We start from the raw sequence: 13,791 nt of genomic DNA, 5'->3' as shown, positions 1-13,791 counted from the left end.
GTCATTTCTCTCTCTCTCCTCTTATCAGCATCGGCATCACCCAGAAGCAGTGTAATACCGGGGACACCTCCATCACTCACACCCGCAAGCAAGCGTTCGCGACAGACACAACAAAAAATTCTGTAAACTAGACGTCTTTCCGTAGAAAGGATCCACATAGTTAAACATGGATAGAACAGATACTACACTTGATCTAAGCGAAATTCAAAGAGATGCTAAATCGATGAGGAGAGAAAAGTTGAAATGCAGGAGAGGGAGAGGGTTTATATAGTTTTTTGGGGGCAGGATGTTTGGGGAGGAAGATTGCTACAAATGGTGCAAACATGGCTGGATTGGGGGGAGGGGTGAGTGAGTCCGGGGTGAGTCAGGTGGAATGGGGCTGTTGCCTAGATACAGTGTGGCGATGTAACATGAATAACCAACGACAATCAAAGTTGGAATTACCAGGGTCACCGGATTAGGAATGAATATCATGTTCAATAGGTAAGGTAGGTACCGGTATTCAACAGAATTATGATTTTGTGCATTCAATAACAAGATATCCATCATACATAAAATTCGCGAGTCAGATCACGAGAAACATCCTGTGACCTCAACGCTCCCAACCCGGTATCAATCATTCATCCAAAAACCCCTACTGTAGATCAAAGGTACTAGGTATATAAGAAAAAGAAAAAAGACGCCCCATATCTGCCTATTCGCTTGCCCGCCTATTCCACTCCAAGAACCTTTCTAGCCCAAAAGTCTCCGATGCGATTACCCTCTATGACAACCACACCTCTTCCAAGACCAACTCTATCTTCTCTCTCCCACCATTGTTCTCTTTTTCTTGAAACTTGACTCTCCGCTTCGGATTCGCTATCTGCGAGTCCACCATGACCTCCATCGGCGCCTACGATCAGAACTACATCTTCTCTAAACCAACTTTGTAGATGGTTGATAACCGATCCGTTCTCTCCTCCGAGGGATTCTTGTAGGTATATAAATTCAGGTGCGAGATGTCGGAGGATATGAACATGGCCAGTTGGAGTGGTGAATGGTAGGACCATAGTCTCTTTTTCCACCAAGCCTAATGCTTCATTGTATATTGGGCCGAACGCAAGTGGAGCCGAAGGCCTTGGGGGAAACATCGGAGTCCTTTACATCTGTTAGTTGGCGACCTTCATAATTCAAAAGAAATCTGCTTACAACTGTCTATCACTTTCTTCCCCGGGTGTATGGACATCTCCAGGGCTGATGTTCGAAAACGAGGAACTGAGAGATCCACCCGGTCTTCCACCAGCAGCGTCTAGTGGATGCTCGGTTAATCCTGGTGCATATATTAAAACAAATAGTCGTATCTTAGAGAAGTCGGTTTTGCGAGGAAGATGAGAGAGGATTGACTGCAGAAGCAATTAGTAATTATGGGCTAATCAACAGAACCACATTAACAAACCGCATATTCATGATGATAGCCCGCTTCGGAAGCAGCGTCATCATCGTGTGATTCTGCAGACACTACGATAGCGACCGTCTTCCTTTTCCCGTTACTGACTGGTGTTCGAGGTGCTGCGGAAACTCCTGCAGTGCTTTCAGAGCGTAGTTCGATTGGCCCTGAGGCCGGGGTCGGCGTTGTATTTGTAGTGATGGGTGGACTTGGAGCGGCGTTTCTTCGTATAACTGATTCCTCTTGCCATGTTCTATGATCGTCGAAACCATGCTTGTCTTCCTCCCGGATTGAGGAGAGAGCACTTCCCACAACACCACCTACAGCAGCAGCCCCTGCCGCAAGACTTCTACTTGCACTATTGATAAATTGCTGTGGACTAGGTGTTCTTTGCAATGCGCCTGACATCTGAGCTATGTAACCTTGGGATTCTTCAGAGCGTGAAGGGTGTGATGGTTGTTGATCCGCTGTGCCGAATGAAGCTTCCCCCGGTCGCATATCGCCTGCGTACGAAGGAGGACCTGTTCGAAAACTGCCATCGGGATTTCTTTCACCATATTCTGGTCTTGGAGGTTGAAGAGGTCGGTTTTCATCGTCATCGTCGTCGTCGTCTTCATCACTTCGTGTGCTCCATATCCATGCTACTACACCTACTGCGGCTGCAGTAACGGTGAAAGCTAATGGTAACCAGTAAGAGATATTTCCTCGACGCGCCTGTGCGCCTCTGCGATCGTATGGGGATGACATTTAGGAATGAAATCGCATCACATTCTCCATTGATTAAATCCCCAGAAATAGTAATAAATCGTAAATCATAAATTCATAAAAACTCGAAGTGTGCTGCTCATTCAATTGTGGAGATGAAGCATTGATCAACAAATCCCGAGGGAGATTGGAGAGGCTGGGAGGCTTATGCTGCGTTTGACCTGAGTTTTATTAGCCCTGTCCGTTTCTACATCCTCGGTTTGGTGCTGGCTGATTTCTTTGTTTGTTTGTTATCCATGTGCCTGACCACTTTTTGTTACTGTCACGTGAGCATACAAATTAACAACGTCCAAACACCTTTCGACCTTTAGATGGATTTCGATATTGAAATACAAGCACTATGTTAATGGCTTTTATGATAAGGAATGATACTCAGGTACCTCTGAAGTTCGAAATATGAGGTGCAACAAACTCGATTAGTTTTGAGAGCTTAATGCAATACTTATTGGTCCAGACTTTACAATATTATGATCGGATATTTGAGCATACCGTCGAGATATTCTCATGATCTTGGGTTTTAAGGAGGAAGATGAAGGATATGGAAGGCCTGTGTCATTTGGTCTCTGTCGAAGGAAGCATTTGATTGGTCTGCCAGAATTGTTCCGAGAACTCTGCGCCGCCCGTATGGATCTAGAACTCAATCAACACCATTTAATAGACTACCTACACAGATACTTCCTGTTGTACAATTCCGAACAAGCTTGAGCCATACGGCTTTGCTCTTTAACGCTGCAAATTGCGTTTGGAATTTGCTCTGCAACCTGCCTTCACTTGTTGGCCTACGATTTCCACTGGAATCAAGCCTGAATCAAGCACTCAACCCAGCATCTGCTGGCGTCAAGCTTACTCTCTCGAAGGAGTGAACCTTCCGCACATGCCCCATTGCCCTAAAGTTCCTCGCTGGTGTAAAATATAATCGTTTGTCGACCGATCCTACCTTTTATATCTAATTTCAGACAGTCATGCCGTGCCACTTACCCATCCAATGTACTTTCGATTTCCCCGCGTTTTCGAATTAGCTCAAGTACCAACCGCGCTACCGCAGTTACTTGTGCTGCCCAAAAGTATGCAAACCCGCTGCTAAGTGATCCAATTTAGTACTGTTGTGCTCTACCATCTTGTGGCATGTGCATCTAGCTTCGGAGTTGCATACGTTTTGTCGGCATGAGAACTTGCTAATGTGAAACCCATTCAATCACATTAGCCTCTGAATCGAGGTCAGTATAGTCGAGCCGCTGTGAAACAACTCGCCATTGAACCTTGTACTCATCGATGCCCATCTCAATGCTTCTTACCAAGCATACATGTGCGACCAATCCATTATTACACTGAAATACAGCTGTAATCAGTTCTTCAGTCACCTTGCATTCAACGTCTATTATTGCCAACGTGATACCCTTATGTATAATCGTTGCGATCCTCGTCCATATATCAAGTGCCCGACCCACTGGCAGAGGTTCAGATTATAGATAGGTTTTCATTGTCGCGCCTTGTATCCTTCCCTTTTTTCGTATACCAGTATTGACTCTCGTGATGTGTAAACGTCTCAAAAATGTGTTCGAAATGATATTCGTAAGAGTATGATCCTTTAACAGCTTTGCGACAAATCTGCGACAAGATTACCACATACGCCTCTGTACCCAGAACCATCATTTCTTCGTATTTTCCTCCAATGTTGTAAATTTCATTCTAGTAGACATCTCCCTATACTCCCGCGTATATTCCCTTTGTATTTCTTCGCAGTTTTTCGATGTTTTTTGAAACTCGTTGTTTTGTGTTTGGGCAAAGAAGAAAGTGGCATGCGACATTCTCTCAAATCCAGCAGACGAAAATGAGACTCCCACCCCCAAATCCAGGTACTACCAGAACCAGATCTTAGAAACGTACCAAACTTTGGCAGATGATTTAAAAACACCATCTTAACTATCTCCCAGAATTTGAAAACAATCCATCGCTCATAATCTCTTGTGCGGTCGCCGCAAATCGCACGATGTACATTTCGCCAAATCTCGACGAAGTTAGGAAGCCCCCAACCTGCCCCTCGAAATATTTCCCAAACCTGATCTTAGGAGTTTATCAAACTTTTCTATAATACTCTCACACACTTCAACAACACATTCTCCAAATTTTATCTCCATCCCACGAGCCGTTCTCCCCAAATCCCCAAATGAATACTTTTGTCGAGATCTCCAACCAATCACAAAGCTCCATTTCCCTCTTCCACGTGATATTTCTGCCCGACAAAGGGTTTTGTTGCACATCTGTGGGTGCTTCCAAATATGGGGCTTTTTTTCGACACGACGAAAGTTTTGCACCTTTCGAAAGCTCTCAATTGCGCGAGTTTGGGAAAACTGTCAGAATGGAAATCCGCTAAGGATTGGTGGTGGTGTCGACGTTTGCGTTTTTCGTACTTTTTGGTGGTGAGTTTGCGAGCGGGAATTTCCGGACGGCCTGGGTGAATTTCGCTCGGTGTCTTTTGTCCCGGGATGGGATTTGGGGAGCGAGGGATGGGATGGGATGTGGGAAGGATCACTTTCACTTGATTCACTCTTCACTTGGGTGGGTTGGAGTTTGGTTGCACGTCTGGATTCTTAGTTTATGCGGTTTTTTGGCCTAGGGTTTTTGTGTGGATTTCCTCATAGGAGGACTTGATGCGCCAGCTTTTTACTTCAAATAGAATGCTCAGATACGTATGATTTTATATTCGTTTGCTCTGGTTACGTCGGCGCTCAACTATAGTCTGCCAAGTTTAGAAGTCGACATCGCTCAGTGTAGGAGACCTTTGATTGCGCATCTATAATTCCACTTGATGATTTCATTCCTTCCAGCTACTACTATGATATTTCAACAACCGCAACCTTCATGCAGTGATTTTAATGCCTTCACATTAGAACAGTTGAGAACTGTACTTGTATTGTCTATCATCCATTATTCATCCAGTTAAAGATAAGTCTTCTATTGAGGAACCTAATGTAAATACCATTCAGGGTAAGAGAAGTTTGTTGCACATCTAGAACTCCCGGTGGTAAATTTCTCTGGCCCCACTAATAATGTAACCAACACTCTACCAGCTCAGGTGGTGCTTCATGTACTGACCTCACGTTGGTCATATGCACAAAGTTACCTTGTTTTGAAAGTACGATGGATACATAGCTGGATCATATCAAACCTCACTTCAATGTACGCAGGTAGTCAAGCCGTTGCTGGGTAATCGACCAGTGAATACCCCTTAGCGTGAAAACCCTCTTTGCATCGCGCGTCTGTAACCCAAAATGTGTACTTTTATTGGCTTGTTTTGTTTACAAAAATTTATTCGATTACATGGGATGTCCCAAATTTATATCAGACGAGAGCCGCATTGGGGACCGCGTCAAATTCTTACATCATTATTTCACCAGTGTGCCGAGGCTCGGTGGGATTATTGATTTTCCAGGTCACGTTTGTCACGTGAAATGGCCACTCCGGGATTCTACCGATCTGTTGCACGTCTGTGGTCAAAATTGAGCCCCATACAAAAAATGGTAACTTCCGCAATTATTGAAATTGTAACTTTTTTAAAGTTGGAGGTTATAGAGGACGTTTGGAATAGTGTAGGAGTAAAGTTTCGGGGATTTTGGCCGCTTCGTTGTTGCATGGCGCATCGGGGCGTTTTCGACGATTTTGCTCTTCACGCGATTTAAGTCGCAATGTGCCAGCGACGACGATGAAACGTTGGCAAGAAGGTCTTGTGGGGTCGAGGAGTAGTTCCTGTTAGTTTGGAGTCTTTCTCGTGGCCATGTAACGTCTGCGAAGACTTTGAAGGTCGACCTGCACTCCTGATCTTGCGCCCCGGCGCCCTGTCTCATATTTGGACGTGTTGACGGGTATAAAGGTATTCGTGCGAGGTGCCACGAGTGTGCCGAAGAGTTTGCCCCCTTCATGGGTATGATTGGACCAAAATTGAAACTTTTGCAAACATTTGTCTCCCGGCGCGCGCGGGACTCGATGTGCGTGGATGGAAAAGATGGGAAGGTATCTGCGACAGCGGATCATGGACATTAGCAGAGTATTTGCGGGAGACTGAGGGAAGCATAGATCAAGACCAGTGGCCAAACTTGCCCAATTTAATATAGGAGGCAGGAGTTGTGCGAGTTTTGTTTTTGCGCACCAGAACCCTACCAGACTGTCGCATTATTAGGGCTTCTGAATTTTGCGAAAAGTGTAAGTTTTGGAAGCTGAGGCTGCTGTGAATAGTTTTCTCATACGGAATATCAATTTTCAGTGAGTTAGAAAGAGAAATGGCTGAGTGATGAGCCGGGGTGTTTTGGAAAGTTGAGTTGTTGACCTCGATATTTTTGCTGCCAATTTGTTTCCGTCCCAGAAGGTAGGATCGCAAGAGTAAATTTGATTGCCGTAGTGAATGTTGTGGTAGATGAATTTTGGATCTGCGAGTATTGCTTTGCGAACAGTTGTAGGCTTCTTTGCACGATTCTATTGATGCATCGTTCGGGCGTCTCCTCTTTTGCGTTGGACTACCTGCTTGTTCCCCATATTACCTCACTGTATTTTTCTATTTTTATTGGAGTTGTGTGCGTCGAGACTTGCCATTGCAAGTTGCATGGAGGGGTCGTAGATTATATCTGCTGTCTGCAGCTTCGAGCGCATTCCAATTTCACGTCGCATCTGCTCTCAAGTAATCGCATTAGCTAGAGTCAACTGCTTTACTGCTATCTCACAACCTCATATCTCTCCTTCTTGGACTTCTTTCCAAACACCACGTTCCCTGGTATATTTCATTGCGCACCTGCATTAGCTTCCTGCCTCTGACAGTTTGCAAATGTAAAGAAAATATCACATCAATCTAACAGTAGATAAATTCCCAGCTCCAGGATGCATAAATATATCTGCGGGCTCAAGCAATTAGTCGAGGATTTGTGGCTGTTGGGTGTTGGTAGAATGGTTTGTTTCCACTTTCTTCGTCTGATCGTTTTTGTTTATAGCTTTCAGATTACCCCAGCACGAGATATTGTATGATAAAAAAATACAGTGAATGAAACACCTTATGGTTGAGAGAGAGGTATGAGTTGATAAGATAAGATAGTATGAGAGATGTCTTACTTCCAGAGTAGTATGGTAGGGCTTAGGCTTTGCGAAGATGAGATGGGAGAAAAATGGAGATTGAGACGTTGATTCCGTAGAGATACTAAGTTTAATGTAATGGTACACTAGGAGTTCTTAGTTGGCAACATATACGTGATAGATGAAAACTTATAGATAACAGGATAAATTAAGATTGACTATTATCCGGTCATGAGACGTATTTATAATGGCTTCTGCTGCATGACTACCTTTGCTACCAAAAGGCTTCCCTTACGGATGCGAGTCCAGATTGCTCTTGTGTTGTAAGAGATACAAAGCTCCTGCGCTTCAACCTCCAGATATTTTGCTATATGCCATCCCCCGTAACGAGATGAGACGCTTCAGCCCTTAATCTTCTTCTTCTTGTCCTTCTTCTTTGGTTCCAAGGCCGCGCTGCTCGATGGTCCATCCATCATTCCAGCCATTCCAGGCATTTGTCCTCCCATTTCAGCCAACATATCCTTGAACAGGTTCTCACTAATGCCACCACCAGATAATGCTGCACTGTAGTATGGCAATATTTCTCCCATCTTCCATCCTTTGGGTACTGCAGGTCTGGGTAATGGTTTGCTAGGATCAGGTGGTGGTATGCCAGCAAGTTGAGGCTGCATGGCTGTTCGTTCTGTGGTCGGGTTTTCCTTCAGGTGTTTCGCGATCAATGTGTAGAGGTGGTGCTCTGTAATTCATCAAGGGTTAGTTATGCCAATTTAATGCATCGCAAATTGCCCTAGAGTCTCTCCAGACAAAACGTACTGTTCTTAATAGCTGTATTTCCCCCTCTAATATTGACCTTAACTCGCCCTGGATTTGCCCAATCCTTAGGATGAGTCTTGACTGGCTCAAATAGTGTTTCGATTCGAAGTCTAGAGCATGCAGCAACGATTTCTCGGGCGACTGGATTCTTGACAGCTAGCTCCATACCGACTCTTCTACCTTCTGCTCGGCTTCTGGTCGCATCAAAGTATATTGGATAGATGCATTGAAAATCTTTGTACTTGGAGCTGTCTTCCGTAGAGCGAAATTGTGTGCCATCTGCGCCGGTGGTAATTTGAGAGCCAGAGAATGGTATATTTGCAGGATTCATTTGAGACGATTGAGCATTAGGAGGTGGTGCGCGTTTTGTAGCTGGCGGTGCCGCTGTCCTCTTCTTGATAATATCGTGGTCTGAGAAATCTGAGGCCACATCTGAGATATCGCCTTCTGATGGATCACTAGCGCCATATTCATTGTCGCTATCCTCGACTTCTTCAATTCTTGCGTGTGACATCTTGCTTGTCGTTCAATCGCAGATCGTGATTCATGAGGTGTGTAGGTAGGTATCCTAAGAATGTGGGGGTGGGGTTTAGAAAGCTTAAGCTCAAAACCTTAGCATTCTTCGAGAAGCGACGATCGTCACGTGAAATATTCCCAAGCTTTTTAGCACTTTTAGCAAGCACAATTCACACGTTTGAGAGATATAAGAAGTTTTGTCCAAGCCCGACTAATCTTTTCCCTCATTGCGGAAGTAGGTTACGGTTTGGGGTAATGAATGGGATTTGAATATGGTTGATTGTGAGTGAGAGATTTATCGTCTAGGACTGATTGCGAATTGAGGAACAAGTATTGATCGGAATGATGATGGGAGCTTGAGATAGAGAGTTGAGATTCGAGGATTGAGGGCTACTCCTTTGATCTTATAATCCTTTCCCTCCTTCAATTAACGCGGTCAGAACTCCGAGAATGACTCGAGAGTACATGGCAACGAGGCAGTGTTTTCAACATTGTAATAAAGCTGTGCAGTTTAAAGGTCCCCACCAAATACAACACACTTGTCTGGATAACAATCCTTTCGACTTGCCAAGCCACTCTCATCAGGCAGTTCAGATTGAGCGACAAGAGCACTGATTTTCATAGAGAGTTGAAAAAACCGGGCCCATAGTCCGTACAATGTACCTGGCTAGTAGTGATTAATTGCCCGAGCCTTATGTAGTTGAAAAGGGACGCCAGTAAGGGATTAAAGTACGATATGTACAACCATCGATAGTGGGGTTTACAAACAATATCTGCCTAGGTGATGGGTTCAAAGATTCTATTCTCGCATACCACATATGATGATACAAGGGACCCATGCCGTGGCTGATATATGTAGCTTTCGTTCCTTGATTTTGTGTTCCTGAATGTCAAGGGGTGAGAAGGTCGAGAAGAATATCTATATATATAACATAGATGTATTGCACGCGGTAAAATGATTAGTCACCCATTGTACAGTTTTGTTTCCCCTTCACTCAGTATTTTCAGTTCTCCTGAAATTTGGCTGTTGATAGAATGGTTGTGGCCAACCTCGCGTTAGGTCGAGGATGGCAGTTCTTCAAGTATAATTGTTCAATGGGTAAGTTATATCTTGCTATCATTTTATCTATCTACTTGGCCGGTACTGCACTTCCAAGTCTGATATCATTCAATCCGGCTCCTCAATGCCGAATGATGTCCTTTCATCCCTTTCATTTCTTTTTTTTCGGAAAAAGAAAAGTGTTGGAGGGGTCGAGAGTTGCCTTGTGGCATATTGAGGCTGCAACCTTCAATCAAGCCTTCTTTCGATCTTGTGGTCAAAACCCTTGAAATTCTTCTCGTGAAGCTGTAATGAACTACTTACCTTCGCAGAAATTGGTTACAATAGAGGTAGAGGTAGAGGAAGGCAGCTAGTTTTGGGTAGACTTGGAGTCACACGAAGAAGGCATTCTCCCTCTTTCGCCAGTTCAGATCCAGAGTCTGTACATCTCCAGCCCCTTCAGATTGTGAGGTTTTGTAGAGGGTTTCTTCAAATTCGGAAGGATCTCGGGACGATGGGGAACGATATTGATAGGAAGAAATTTGATCAAGGTCACGAGCAAAAACAGGTTAGAGAGAACGACAAAAGAGATTATTATGGTATGGAGATTTGGAATGACACTCGTGGTGAGTTAGAATATTCTCGTAGATCTGAAGAGCCTTTTCCGAGTTTATAAAGTTGCGGGCTTTTAAGTGAAAATCCAGCTAGCCTTATATGATGTCGTTAGTACTAGGTGAGTATAGGTGCATATCATACTGTAACCAAGACGGCGCCATTGCTACCTGGTGTACACAAAACACTTTATAATATTCTGCGAATTCAGCAAAAACCTTTTCCATTCACTTTACAAAATCTACCTTCACCCCTTTTCATCTTCTAGAATTGAATCTGGCAAGACTACCTTCTGAGCTTCTCCAGAGAAAATTTGCCTGGGGCAAGTTCTCAACGTGCTAGAATCTTGATTCAATTACTCTGTTCTCAATGCCTCTCGTCAACGCTCCCCAAACATTTTCAATAATTTGAAGTAGCTGATTGAATTATCCTATTGTCAAGAGCAAACGATGGATGCCTCAAACAAAGCGATCTACGTTGAAAAAGGCGTAGATGTGTCTTTCGGAATCGGCAGTGGTAAGAGTTTCTCCATCAGTACTTGACAGCCGCCTCCGATTTAGGAGCTGAAACCTGAAAGTGTGCAATTTTGCAGTTTTGCCTGTCAATAAAGAGAGCACTCAGCTGATTTTATCATCAAAAGTCTCCTCTAGATACGCATTTAAGACCAGGTCATGCTCGCCGGCCTTATCGGATGCATCCTCGTGTACTTTGAGAGAAAGCTCACCAGAGCCAGAAACAGGGTCGAATCCCGTATCAACAAATTCCACAATACTCGACACGCATCCTTCTTTCAAATCTCTCTCTATATCGCCCGAAACATCTGACACGCCTGCAACCCCAGCCAAAAAGCGGTCTTTGGAGGAGAGTGAGCTGTCTTTCACGAATCTGGAGATCTTTAATGCTTCAAAACGCCACAATGGAACTCCACTCTCACCGTTTCGTGGTGCTTATCACATGAGTTCTAGACTTTTTCAGTCCCACAGCACTCCTCAAGCTGCTTTTCTCGGCCAGAGAATTCCATCAAATAGCCTCCGTACTCACCAATCCAAACCCCAGGCTACATCTCCAATTTCAGATAAGTCCAAAGCTGCTCGCGCTGATAACAATACCCGTCGCCAGGATTCATTCATTGCAGCCTCGAAGGAAATCATTAATCTCGACGATGAAGAAGAATTCCCCGCTTTTCAAATACCACCCGGAGTTGAAGTCATTGATCTAGACGAATATGAGATAGAAAATGAGCTTGAGGAGGATATCTTTGGCATTGAGCAACATGCTGACGCCCAAAGTAACTTTCAACGTGCTTTTCTTGCCGACAGAAATCCTGAGATCGTACCTCCCAATGTAGAAATTCCATCAGTGGCATGGAAATCTAGTCTTCTCAGACCCGAGAAAACAGTAGAGCTGAAGAACGGAACTTTCCTGAAGATCGAAACAATCGTCAAGAACCTCGCAAGTGACGAAATCTTGATCAGAGGGTGGAAACTCGTGCGTACTCGAGACCGTATGCTTAGTGGTATTGCAGGAAAGAAGAGGAACGAACTTGCATTTATTCATGAGGTGGATAGGGACGACAAACGAGATGTATGGGAGCAATCTGTACAGACGATTCGAGTCGATGAGGTTTTGAAGATCCGCCGCTTGATTTGTACTAACAGACTTCTGCCGGATTGTAGATACAATAAGGATGACATTCCTGTGGAGGTTCGAAGTAAAGAGGAGACTGAGATACTGAAATATATAGAAGAGGAAATGGTATTGGTGGCCAGAATCGTCTTTGTGGCTAGATATCCGAATGCAGAAGCGAGAGTATGGAAAGGTGCGCTCGTGGATAGACCCAGAGAATCGGGGATTCTGAGATCTCTGCAGAAGAAAGAGTGTACGGAAGGTTATTATATCGATCCGGGTGAGAAAAAGAAGGGATGGAGGGGTGAAACGGTTTTGGGCGGTTCCGGAAACCTCGACAGCAGGAGAAATGGATTTAACTTGAGCTCTCAATACACGTACGGTGATGGATGTGAGTTTGCATTCCCTTACTTGTTTAAACTTTAAAATCATCTAACAAAAGCACTTAGATTGCGGAGCAGGCGGTATGACCCGCGGCGCTACATCAGCCGGCCTCAAAGTGAAATGGGGCTTCGATTTCAATCCACACGCCGGCGAGACATGGCAAAAGAATTTTCCCGATGCAAAATTCCATCTTTTGCCCGTCAATGAATTCGCCGCTCTCCCTGATCCGCGCAAGAAACTCTGGGTCGATATCCTCCATCTGTCTCCTCCCTGTCAAGTCTTCTCGCCAATCCACACGTGTCCGGGACGCAATGATGAAATGAACTATGCGGCTCTCTTCGGCGTGATGGCTGCGATTGAAAAGGCTAGACCAAGAATCGTGACTCTAGAACAAACTTTTGGGATCCTGCATCCGAAACATAAACATGCTTTCAATGGGCTCATTGCCTGTTTTACGAATCTAGGTTTCGATGTTTCGTGGAAGGTGGTCAGGTTTCAGGGATATGGCACGCCGAGTCGTAGGACTAGATTGATTATTCTTGCATCTTGGTATGTTTCTTCCTCAATTCATATCCTTTTATTGATCTTTTCTTCCTTGACACCATATTCACAACATACACAACCCTAACATCCCCACAGTCCAGGAGAGCCCCTCCCCCACATGCCCCAATACACCTACCACGACCCGCAGCACCTGCGCCCCTCCCAAAAACCCTACCTCACCCCCAACAAAGTCCTCTCCGCCATCCCCGCTCACGCCCCCAACCACGATCCCTCGAGCGAAAGACTCCACCGCGCAACCTACACCCCCTGGGACGGCAGCGTCATCTGCCGGGCAATCCTCACCAGCGGCGCCGGCGTCGGTCTCCCGAACGGCGCGCGCGGAATGACGAATCGGGAACTCGCGGCGCTGCAGGGATTTCCGCTCAAACACGTGTTTTACGGGCTGGAAACTAAGAAACAGGTGGGTAATGCGGTGCCGCCGATTTTTGCAAGGAGATTGTTGGAGAGTGTGAGGAGACAGTTGGAGAGGAGGGATGGATGGGTGAGGGGAGAGGGAATTGTGCTTAGTTCTGATGAGGAGTAAAAATAGGAACTGGGGACTTGGATGAGCGGGGGAAATGGTTCGGTGTGTGTGTTCCGTGATGCGTTCGAAGTATAGGGGTATAAATAAAGTACTGATGAGGTTAAAGTGGCAGAGAATCACATGCAGAAAAGAAAATGAAGCACTATATGAGTAGCAGTGTGTTTTTCAGTTTGACTTTTATAATAGGAAAACTGCATAGTTAGACTTCGGAATTTTTTCTACTTGATCTGATCTGATCTGATCTAATCCAACAGCGTGAAACACTCGAGGTATTTCGTCCCCAAGAAAATATCAAAGAAGCGAAATCCAATCCGCGTATTTAAATCCACAATTCCGTCTGCCTAAATCAATATACAGAACTTGTCTACTACCTAGTATCGATATCTAACTCAGATGTTTAAAATCTTGGTTATAAATGTCTGATGCGATGCGGTGTGCATGACTACGTATTCAAGGGGTAATTAC

At 44.8% G+C, this 13,791-nt stretch overlaps 4 protein-coding genes across 4 annotated transcripts; 1 reads left to right on the top strand and 3 right to left on the bottom strand.

Annotated features, from left to right (window-relative positions):
• Positions 1 to 710: 710 nt before the first annotated feature.
• Positions 711 to 2,173, bottom strand: EAE97_000448 (uncharacterized protein; the record flags this gene model as incomplete). Its single annotated transcript, XM_038870958.1, has 3 exons — positions 711 to 1,137; positions 1,189 to 1,382; positions 1,436 to 2,173. 3 exons carry the CDS (start codon positions 2,171 to 2,173, stop codon positions 711 to 713), a joined length of 1,359 nt encoding a protein of 452 aa, XP_038738319.1.
• Positions 2,174 to 5,745: 3,572 nt separating this feature from the next.
• On the bottom strand, positions 5,746 to 6,111 carry EAE97_000447 (uncharacterized protein; the record flags this gene model as incomplete). Its single annotated transcript, XM_038870957.1, has 1 exon — positions 5,746 to 6,111. One exon carries the CDS (start codon positions 6,109 to 6,111, stop codon positions 5,746 to 5,748), a length of 366 nt encoding a protein of 121 aa, XP_038738318.1.
• Positions 6,112 to 7,650: 1,539 nt separating this feature from the next.
• Positions 7,651 to 8,576, bottom strand: EAE97_000446 (uncharacterized protein; the record flags this gene model as incomplete). The annotated part of the gene is made up of 2 exons (XM_038870956.1): positions 7,651 to 7,985; positions 8,063 to 8,576. 2 exons carry the CDS (start codon positions 8,574 to 8,576, stop codon positions 7,651 to 7,653), a joined length of 849 nt encoding a protein of 282 aa, XP_038738317.1.
• Positions 8,577 to 9,741: 1,165 nt separating this feature from the next.
• Positions 9,742 to 13,468, top strand: EAE97_000445 (uncharacterized protein). The gene is made up of 5 exons (XM_038870955.1): positions 9,742 to 10,243; positions 10,671 to 10,745; positions 10,807 to 12,246; positions 12,305 to 12,788; positions 12,879 to 13,468. The coding sequence occupies exons 1-5, from the start codon at positions 10,132 to 10,134 to the stop codon at positions 13,324 to 13,326; spliced, it is 2,559 nt and encodes an 852-aa protein (XP_038738316.1). The 5' UTR covers positions 9,742 to 10,131; the 3' UTR covers positions 13,327 to 13,468.
• The last annotated feature ends 323 nt before the right edge of the window (positions 13,469 to 13,791 follow it).

This window comes from Botrytis byssoidea (assembly GCF_014898295.1).
Source record: "Botrytis byssoidea strain MUCL 94 chromosome Unknown BBYS_001, whole genome shotgun sequence".
Taxonomy (NCBI): domain Eukaryota; kingdom Fungi; phylum Ascomycota; class Leotiomycetes; order Helotiales; family Sclerotiniaceae; genus Botrytis; species Botrytis byssoidea.
Note: the sequence above shows the minus strand (reverse complement) of the source record. Positions and strands in the feature narration are given on the sequence as shown.

Excerpts from the sequence above, each read along its gene's own strand:
- EAE97_000445 (XM_038870955.1), top strand. The coding sequence starts at position 10,132 with ATGGGGAACGATATTGATAGGAAGAAATTTGATCAAGGTCACGAGCAA. Across the intron at positions 10,746-10,806 it reads GTCTTTCGGAATCGGCAGTG|TGTGCAATTTTGCAGTTTTG; the intron begins GTAAGAGTTTCT and ends GAAACCTGAAAG. Across the intron at positions 12,789-12,878 it reads TTGATTATTCTTGCATCTTG|TCCAGGAGAGCCCCTCCCCC; the intron begins GTATGTTTCTTC and ends ACATCCCCACAG.